Source organism: Monodon monoceros, unplaced genomic scaffold (genome assembly GCF_005190385.1).
Source record: "Monodon monoceros isolate NGI ecotype Baffin Bay Population unplaced genomic scaffold, NGI_Narwhal_1 Super_Scaffold_2, whole genome shotgun sequence".
Classification (NCBI taxonomy): domain Eukaryota; kingdom Metazoa; phylum Chordata; class Mammalia; order Artiodactyla; family Monodontidae; genus Monodon; species Monodon monoceros.
The window spans coordinates 90,172,211-90,182,170 of record NW_021703776.1 but is presented as its reverse complement, the minus strand read 5'-3'; the positions used below and the strand labels follow the sequence as shown (position 1 = coordinate 90,182,170).

The 9,960-nt window shown below is 43.9% G+C and overlaps 1 protein-coding gene across 1 annotated transcript in view; it reads left to right on the top strand.

Moving 5' to 3' along the window:
* The first annotated feature begins 219 nt into the window (after window positions 1-219).
* SVOPL (SVOP like) overlaps window positions 220-9,960 on the top strand; it is a 71,971-nt gene continuing 62,230 nt past the window's right edge. Inside the window, 5 exon segments of the mRNA XM_029233275.1 lie at window positions 220-301; window positions 479-570; window positions 2,090-2,188; window positions 7,547-7,618; window positions 9,200-9,324. Coding sequence (XP_029089108.1) covers window positions 220-301; window positions 479-570; window positions 2,090-2,188; window positions 7,547-7,618; window positions 9,200-9,324 — 470 coding nt within the window.

Here is a 9,960-nt window from a genome sequence, read left to right as displayed (position 1 = left end):
GCCATTCAATCTCTCCATGATTTAACTTGTCCATGTTTCAGGTTTTTCCTTGTAAAATAGTGATAAATTATAATACCTACTTCACTGATTTTCTATGAAGATTAAAGGAGAATATACACTAGATTTTATTTCTTTCCTTCTTCCTTGCCCTGTTTCCGGCATTTTCCCTCCCCTGTTTCCTGCAGGGAAACCGTGTGGGGAATTTGAACCATTTACAAGATGGAAGCCAAGCGGACAGAGCCGGTCACCATCATTAGCCTTCGGGAGTTGAACCTGGGGACCCCAGAGCCACAGCCAAAAGGTAAGGGGATCATAGAAATCTCTGGACCTCAAGTTACCGTTTAATTCCCCCTCTTCCCTGTATTTACTATTTTTGTAATAACAAATTGGTTTTCCAGCATCCTCTGGGGTGAGTGATAATCTGCATACATTCCCTTCCCACAGAGGCTGTTGCTTTCACTTTGCCTTTCCTTGTTAGAGTCAAAGACATTCACTGTGGAGGACACCGTGGAGACCATTGGATTCAGACGTTTCCACATTGCCCTCTTTCTGATCATGGGCGGCATGGGGGTGAGTGCTTGGAGATCCTCTGAGTCTCCCAAGCTAATTCATCGTCGGACATGTAGAGTCTTCCACTTCCCTCCAGCTCGGGGTTGTCCGCTCAGGGACGGATGTGAGAGGGAGCGGGAACCCTGTGGGGTAGATAATCCCCAAATACTTTTCTTCCACCTTCGGCAGTTGTTTGGTTATGAGCAGATGAATATCTGTGTTCTATCCTCTGGAAATTCAATACCCTTTTTTTTTTTTTGCTAGCTATAGAACTTTTATTTCTCCTGTAGTTTCTGTTGGGTCTGACATTTAATCTTTTTTTTTTTTTAATGGACGTGTAGTTGATTTACAATGTTGTATAAGTTTCAGGTATAAACAAAGTGATTCGGTTTTATATATATTATGTATACGTGTGTGTGTGTGTGTATATATATATATATGAATATATATATTCTTTTTCAGATTCTTTTCCATTATAGGTTATTACAAGATATTGAATGTAGTTCCCTGTGCTAACAGTGGGTCCTTGTTGTTTATCTATTTTTTTTAATTAAAAAAATTTTTTTTGTTTTTTAGTTTAGTTTATTTATTTTAGGCTGCATTGGGTCTTCATTGCTGTGCGCGGGCTTTCTCTAGTTGCAGTGAGTGGGGGCTACTCTTCGTTGTGGTACGCGGGCTTCTTATCGCAGTGACTTCTCTTGTTGTGGAGCACAGGCTGTAGGTGCACGGGCTCAGCAGTTGTGGCTCGCGGGCCCTAGAGCGCAGGCTCAGTAGTTGTCGCGCACAGGCTTAGTTGCTCCGTGGCATGTGGGACCTTCCTGGACCAGGGCTCAAACCCGTGTCCCCTGCATTGGCAGGTGGATTCTTAACCACTGCACCACCAGGGAAGCCCTGTTTATCTATTTTATATATAGTATTGTGTATCTGTTAATCCCAAACTCCTAATTTATCCCTCCACACTCCTACCCAGGGTAGCACTAATTTTAGCACTAATTTTGCTCTATAGTCATTCTTTCCCAATGGTGAACTCATATTGTTTTGTACTCGTTGCTTTTTTGCTAGCTTTCATGAATCTTGCCTCTCCATCCCAGCTTCTTGAAATCAGGGACTATTTCAAAGACCCATTTGCAAGGGATGTGCCCTAAGATCTTGATGATGGTGAGTATAAAACAGCAATGCTGGGTTGACGTGGATGCTGGTGGCTAGCTAGGGTCACCTGCCAGCTACGTGGCTCCCACACAACACCTTCATAGTGTTAAATGCAAAAACATAGATCAGCAACGTCACAAGGGAATACGTGTCATAAATCCTGAGGGATACTCTCAAATTGTTCAAACCATAAATATTACATCCACGAAAGCCAAAGTTCTTCTGCACTTCTTTATCCAACTAGCAGTGCTGAATCGGCACATAATAGGTCCTCCCTATGTGGGGTAAGGGAAGGAGGAGTTTAGGACTAGAAGGATGATGGACAGACAGATGTGGGAAGAAGTGATGACAAGCTAGCACTTTGACATGGTGTTTTCCCTCCTTCTTTAAGGTTGCTGAGGCCATGGAGAGCACGTTAATAGCGGTTGTGTCTCCTGTCATCCGCTGTGAATGGCAGCTGGAGAATGGGCAGGGGGCGTTAGTGACCACGGTAAGTGACTGCTTCCTGTGCTGAGAATAAACCAGCTGAGGACCTAGGGCTTCTGCTTCCTTTCCGATCCCACTGGGCTGAGAGCCACAGGATCCGTCTCCACTTGGTGTGGTGGCTTCCCAAACTCATGCGTTTGCAGGCCCAAACTAGCATTTGAGGCCTTTCTCCTGTTTCTCTTTTCCTCTAGGGAGCATAACCTTGAACTGCTCGTTTTCCAGACCCTAGCAAGAGCCCGGAAGAGACAGATGCAAATCAGGGAAAGTGAGCCTTAGCCATGGGTTAGTTATGGTTCAAGTCAGATCACTAAGAGCCTACTCAGGCCATAGTGACCTAACCAATCACCAACTTACTCTCAGTGAATTGTGTGTGTTATGCATTAAATTTTTCTCAGAGACCATCATGAATAGCTTTATGAATTGGACACTAAGTTTTGCTACGAAATGGATTTAAGGATGTTACTCTTCATTCTTTCAAGAGGTATTTATTAAGCACCAAGTAATTGCCAGCAGACTGTGTGTGTGTGTGCGTGTGTGCGTGTGTGTCTGTGTGTGTGTCTGTGTCTGTGTGTGTCTGTGTGTGTGTGTCTGTATGTGTCTGCGTGTGTGTGTCTGCGTGTGTGTGTCTGTGCGTGTGTGTGCGTGTGTGTGTCTGTGTGTGTGTGTGTGTGCACGTGCATTCATTTACTTGAGTACTGAAGCTGGTTTTCATGAAGGTGAGACTTAATAGAGAGAAATCCCATGAGCCAGATGCCAACTCCTCACTGAAGGAGGGGAACATATGGGAGGTAGGTAGTTGGTGATGGGTAGAGGATGACAGTCAGATGGCAGAGGCCTTGAAGGAGGGTAAGGCTGCAAGAGACTAAGACCTCCCTCGCCCCCAACCCCTGGGGAGCTACAGAAGGCTGTGGGGTAAGGGGGGCCCCTACCCTCTCACTTACTGCCTTAACCAAATTTTACCTGGGAATTCTCACCTGTATTGGGTACTAGGAAAAATTCCCCCTCACCTGAGGAACTGATCTCTGTTCTCCTCCCAGATAATGTATATTATACGCCCAGTTGTGTTTATTTCTGTGTCCTGGAGGCCAGGAAATTTGGAGCCCAATTTTATGCCTAATCGTGGCAGCAAATCTGCCATTATTCTTTTTTTTTTTTTTTTTTTTTTTTTTGCGGTACGCGGGCCTCTCACTGCCGCGGCCTCTCCCCCTGCGGCGCACAGGCTCCGGACACGCAGGCCCAGCGGCTATGGCTCACGGGCCCAGCCGCTCCGCGGCACGCGGGATCCTCCCGGACTGGGGCACGAATCCGCGTCCCCTGCATCGGCTGGCGGACTCTCAACCACTGCGCCACCAGGGAAGCCCTGCCTTTATTCTTTTAGCTCTGTTTCCTTCTTTAAAATTGCACTTGTTCCATTTTTAAGTTTTCCTAATACTTTTAGAAGAGAGAGAGGGTATAAATAAAAATAACTAAAGACCTTATTAGGGCTTGTACCAATAGTTAAGTGACTCATTGTGTTTTGTTTTCTTTTACGTATAAAATATGTACAGTTTAGAGCTTCCCTGGTGGTGCCGTGGTTGAGAGTCCACCTGCCGATGCAGGGGACACGGGTTCGTGCCCCGGTCTGGGAGGATCCCACATGCCGCGGAGCGGCTGGGCCCGTGAGCCATGGCCGCTGAGCCTGCGCGTCCAGAGCCTGTGCTCCGCAATGGGAGGGGCCACAACAGTGAGAGGCCCGCGTACCGCAAAAAAAAAAAAAAAGTACAGTTTTGAAAGCATGCCTTGTCCATCCTTGTAGCTTTAGGGTTACTGCTGTAACGTTTTGTGTAGTTATCAGCGTACCACAGCTGGTTTGTAGGTCTGCACGTCTTCATTCCTGAGAATGTTGGTGGTTGAGGTGTGGTGCTTGCATCTGTAACTGTCATGAAACTATATTTTATGGTACCATTTCTATATTTATAGCTCACATTTCGTTGGTTGCTTTTTTTTTTTTTGTGGTACGCGGGCCTCTCACTGTTGTGGCCTCTCCCGTTGCGGAGCACAGGCTCCGGACGCGCAGGCTCCGGACGCGCAGGCTCAGCGGCCATGGCTCACGGGCCCAGCCGCTCCGCGGCATGTGGGATCTTCCTGGACCGGGGCATGAACCCGTGTCCCCTGTATCGGCAGGCGGACTCTCAACCACTGCGCCACCAGGGAAGCCCTCGTTGGTTGCTTTTATGTTGTTCCTACTGGTGCCTAAAGAGGCTCCTCGATGTCAGCAGTAACCTGGCTTCCCTTGTTAGGTGGGTCACAGCTCACAAGTCTTTTCTCTAGGTAATTCAACTCACCCAAGATGTGACTGCTCCCTGCTCCAAGTTCCTTGCCTCCTCCTGTCATTTAGTCTGTCATCCTGGCTATGAGTCCCATCTGTCCCCTGGGCTCACTGACCACAACCTTACTAACAGGAGGGGCTCAGACTGGTTTAGCAAAGAGGCAGCATTTTCACCATCTCCCAGGCTTCCCATCCCCCAACTTCAGCTCCACTTTCTGGACGGTCTGGCCATGAAGACTTAAGGCCTTAAGGATTGTGAGTGAATTATGTCCCTCACATCTTTTGTGAATAAGAGAGTTAGTGCTGGAGAAACAAAACTGTAGAAAGAAGCAGGCCCTCCAAGGTAGGGGAGGGAGAGGGGAGAGGGGAGGGAGAGAGAGAGAGAGAGAGAGAGAGAGAGAGAGAGAGATATTAATCCCCGTCTCTATGTGGTCCCCAGGATTAGAGTTCACAAGCTTTGGGGTTCACATAGGCTTGGAGTTAAGGTTTATTCTCTAGACAGGCTTAATAGTAAAGAACTCAGCCTTAGGAAAGTCACTTTTTTACACTGAATGGAAAGAAAGCAAGGAGTAAAAATCTGTCACTTATGCGGGAGAACAGAGTAAAATTTGAATTTAATTTTAGTTGACTCTTTACTTTTTTTTGTTGTTGCTGTTAAAGATTGTTTTTTTGATGTGGACCATTTTTAAAGTCTTTATTGAATTTGTTACAATATTGCTTCTGTTTTATGTTTTGGTTTTTTGGCCACGAGGCACATGGGATCTTAGCTTCCCGACCAGGGATCGAACACGCACCCCCTGCATTAGAAGGCAAAGTCTTAACCACTGGACCGCCAGGGAAGTCCCTGTTTCCTTTACTTTTATTAATCAGCTAATTCACTTTAATACAGTGTTATTAACACAGCATCTCAATAAAGTTTTTTTTTTTTTTTTTTTGCGGTACGCGGGCCTCTCACTGTGGTGGCCTCTCCCGTTGTGGAGCACAGGCTCAGGACGCGCAGGCTCAGAGGCCATGGCTCACGGGCCCAGCCGCTCCGCGGTATGTGGGATCTTCCTGGACCGGGGCTCTAACCCGTGTCCCCTGCATCGGCAGGCGGACTCTCAACCACTGCGCCACCAGGGAAGCCCTCAATAAAGTATTTTAAGTCCTAAGAACTAATTTCCTCCCTGCCACAGGCAGTTTGTCTATCGTTTCCTATTATTCAAGTTGATTAAAAAAAAAAAAAGTTCACCTTTCCCTTCTTGGAGGGAGTTTGATAATTGCAGGTTCCACAATAGAAACTGCTTATATCAGGAGACCCAAAGTTTGGAGATTCACCAACTGATATGACTTCTCAAAAAAATGGTGTGGCTGACATAAGGTTAAGATTAAAAATATATATATTTGACAAGGAAGGCCATCAGAAGAAGAGGAAAATGGAGCAGAACATGTGACCCCAAAATATGCCCCTTTGGCATGTGAATTATTTTGAGCTGAAGGCAATCAAGACCCAGCCGACTCAAGAAAAACTTTTACATTTCCCTTAACTACCTAAAAGAATTTAGATGGGGGGCCTGGCTCAGAGAGAGAGAGTTATTGCCAGAGATGACTTTCATCTGAATGACCTATCTGTGTGGCAGGGCAAAGATCTAATCACCAAACATCTGCTCTTCTTATTGTCCTGTGAATTACCACCCCCCCCCCCTTGAAGCCCCAGGTCCCCTCCCATTCCTCAGCTCAAGGTGGCACATAAGCCTCTACTGTCCAACTTGCCCTTGGGTCTTATATTTTTATGGGACTCCTGTACATACAAACTTAAACTTGCTTTTCTCCTGTCAATCTGTCATAAATCAATTTAATTATTAGACCAGCCAAAGAATGTAGAAGGGTAGGAGGAAAATTTTAACCTCCAACCAAGAGAAAGAGGCAGAAAATCTTGCCATCAACTACCGTCATCTTTCAAAAAATAAGGGCATGTTAATACCAACAATCAGAAAGAAAATTCTTCCAGAATAAAAAGCACCCTTCATAATGAATAAATTTGGATTTATGCAAAATGTGTCCCATTGTCCTTATTTTTATCATTTTGCTGAGGACTGACTAGATTTCATTACGGTGCGGCATCTATCCCAGGCTGGGCATTGAAAATATTGGCTTTTCCTTCCTTCAACTCTATCCTAGAGAGAACAGTGCACAGAGGAAACATATGGCTTTTGTTGTTCGAGTATAAATATGATTTTTTTTTTTATAGTTCCCTGTAGAAGAAATGCTTTTGAGTCTTCCTTATGAAGAGTCGGGGGAAAAAGAAAAAGCAAAGCAGGCAGCAGAGAGAAAGAGCTTTTTCACTGAAAAAGTGTTAGAAATGCCAGCTAACACCTTTCCTTTGACTACCCTGGAAGCAATCAGTCAGGGATCTTACTAGAAAGGAGAGTTAAGTAAAGCTTGGAACTGCTGGAGGCAGAAAAATAAGTCACCTAAAGGCTTACATGTAAGAGTACAGCTCAGGCTGAGTTACATTGCTGGTATCACACCCAAGTTCTTGAATTTTATCAAGGAAAAGCTATTGTGAGAACAAGTAAGGAAAAAAAGTAGGTTTATATTAGTGATGAAGAATGTTTCTAAATGGATGACTGGTTTTGGTGTTTGTTGAAAGTTAGGTTTCCCTGTAATAACCTGAAGGAAGACTGCTTCTAGACGTCTCAACTTGAATAAGACAGAGCATGCATGAATAGACTTTTTGAGTCTTCTTATTAAAATGGAAATTCACAATTGTACATCTGAGTAGAATGAGGCCAGTGCTGTCATCTTGGATCAGAGGCAAAGCAGTTACCTGCTTCTAGGACTCCTGTTTCTACCTGGTGTCAGTGACTTCAGGTGTGGGAATCGTCAACCTCTGAAGCCCTGAACATATTATACAGGAGTCAGGGGAGAGCTTTGTGAAAGCCTGTTCTTCAACTTCCAATCCTCCCACGTTTCCCGTCTTCTTTTAGTTCAGGTGGGTGAATGCTTAAGGTAGTAATTAGCATATTATGAAAACGCTGCTTAGAGGATAATTTCTTTTCACCCCACCTCCAGATGGTGTTTTTTGGCTACATGGTATTCAGCATCCTCTTTGGCCTCTTGGCTGACAGATATGGCCGCTGGAAGGTAGGTTGGCTCTGAAGGATGATTTAGAATTTTCTTTTGTGTGTTCTTTTGTGGTGACATCACCACTGCTTTTCTTTTGTGGACATTTCTCTGTCAATACCCAAGTTAGATAGTACGGAAACATCCTTCTCTGACACCACATGCCTGAATTCCAGGCTTGTCTTCCTGCTTTCTCATCCTTCCCCGAGATACCTGTCCCCATACCTTGTCCCCATAGTCCAGGTGTACAGCTGATGGATGAGCCTAGTTAGAACATAGCAGGTAGAATGTGAGAATTGCATGTATAAACATAAGCAGTTTCACATTAGTTAACTTGGGTGTAGCTTTGAAACTAACCCACTTGCTTGATGTCACACATGTATTGAGATTCCACATCAAGACATAAAACTATATCTCCTGATGATAAACCCAGGTCTCTCTTCTCTTCTTGTCTGATTTCTGGTGGTAAGGACCTCTCTAGACGTAAATACAAAGGGAGAAGTCCCCCACAAAACAGTAATAGGCTTGGATGTATGTTTTGAAGTGCACAAAATATCATAGATTCTTACAAATTAATATGAAACCACAAGTATCTCAAAAAAATGTGGAGAGCACAAAAAAGGCATTTTACAAAAAGAGACATACAAATGGTCAAGAAACCTTGAAAAAACTTTCAATCACAGGAGTTATTAGAAGCAAGATATCATTTTTTCCCTGTTATCAAAGCCATATCAAACACCAAATCCATAAGGAATTTTTACTTTTCTTAAAGAAATCTGCAAGTGTCTAGACACCCTCACATACAATTGATGTAATTTTTCTGACCATCAATTTGGTAGCATAAGCCAAGAACATTGAGAATATCCATTCTCCTTATCTGATAATTTGTCTTCCAGAAATCTAGACTGTTTAGGTCATCAGAGAACCACAAAGATTTATGCACAGACATTGTCACAGCTGATTTTAATAGAAAATGTGAAACCACTTCAACATTCAACCAGAGGGGAAAGAAAGGTTTATGTGTTATATTACATGGATTATAGTATGTCTTTTCACTGGAATATTTTGCAGCTATTAAGATTATGTTTTCCCTTATAATCAGTGAAAATAGGATAAAACTGTGTTAATAGTATTTTCTCTGGGTTGGAGAATCAAAAGTGATTTAAATATTTTTATATCTTTTTTTTCCCCATATTTTCTACTATAAACTTGTTCTTACGATTAGAGAAAAAGCAAATCCTTACATTTTCTCCTTATACTCATTCCAGCACAGTGCTTCGTTGTGCTCCCAACATCCCTGTAAGCAGGGAGGACAAGTTTCTACATTCTGATTTACAAGTTCAGGTCCCTGCCACCTGTGAGGGCGGAGGCTGTGGGGAGTTTTGAAGAATGGTCTAAACTCGGGATGTCTGGGCTTTCAGACAATAAAATGATATGAATTGTATTGTCTGATGATTGTGAGTGATCAGTAAGCTCGCTAAAAATTAGCTCCACAGAGAAGCAAACATCTGGAGGAAACTAAAAGTCACCTTCAGAAGTTAGGTTTGCTTCCTGACCTTCCATGGGGGCAGGTCCCATTAATGTCTCCTTTTGTTGCTTCAGATTTTGCTCATCTCGTTCCTGTGGGGAGCCTACTTCTCCTTGCTGACCTCATTCTCTCCCTCGTACATCTGGTTTGTCTTCCTGCGGACGATGGTGGGCTGTGGCGTGTCTGGCCATGCCCAAGAGTAAAGACATCACCTAGAGGACCCCAGAGGGAGATATGTGAACACCCAGAGACACATCCACTTAGTCTGTTAACCACATTCACTGTGGTTAATAGACTAAGAACATCAGTAAGTTTCAAATCTATACACTTCGCTTGTGCTAATCATTTTTGAGTCCCCCCCCGCCACCCAGTGATGGCTGCTTATTCCGCTAGGAGCTCTTTGCCCGTCAAAATGATGTCTGATGGTGAGGCTAGCAGGGTGCTAGACTGAGCATGTGTTAATTTCTTTGTTCCTAAGGCTAATCAGCATTTTTTAGATAAATAATATTTTGTTAGACTAAATGCTAACAAAAAGTGCCATATGAGGTAGGTAACAAAAATGTCAACCCAGACACAATCCATTAATTTATTGAGAATTTCTGGAAGACTTTAGTTTGACCATCAGCACCTGTAACATTCAGGAATAACTTTTAACGTGCCACGGCCCTGTAACTGAAGACGGTGTCAAAGTGAATTTGCAGAGCAGGTGAGACAGATTGAAACAGCTATGCTGCTGCTTGTCATTTTTCTGCCCTGGGTTAGGTGTGTAATACCTCATCATTCAGGGATGTGAGAGTTGTAATGCTAAATGTTCAGCAACTTGGGAGCCTCCCTT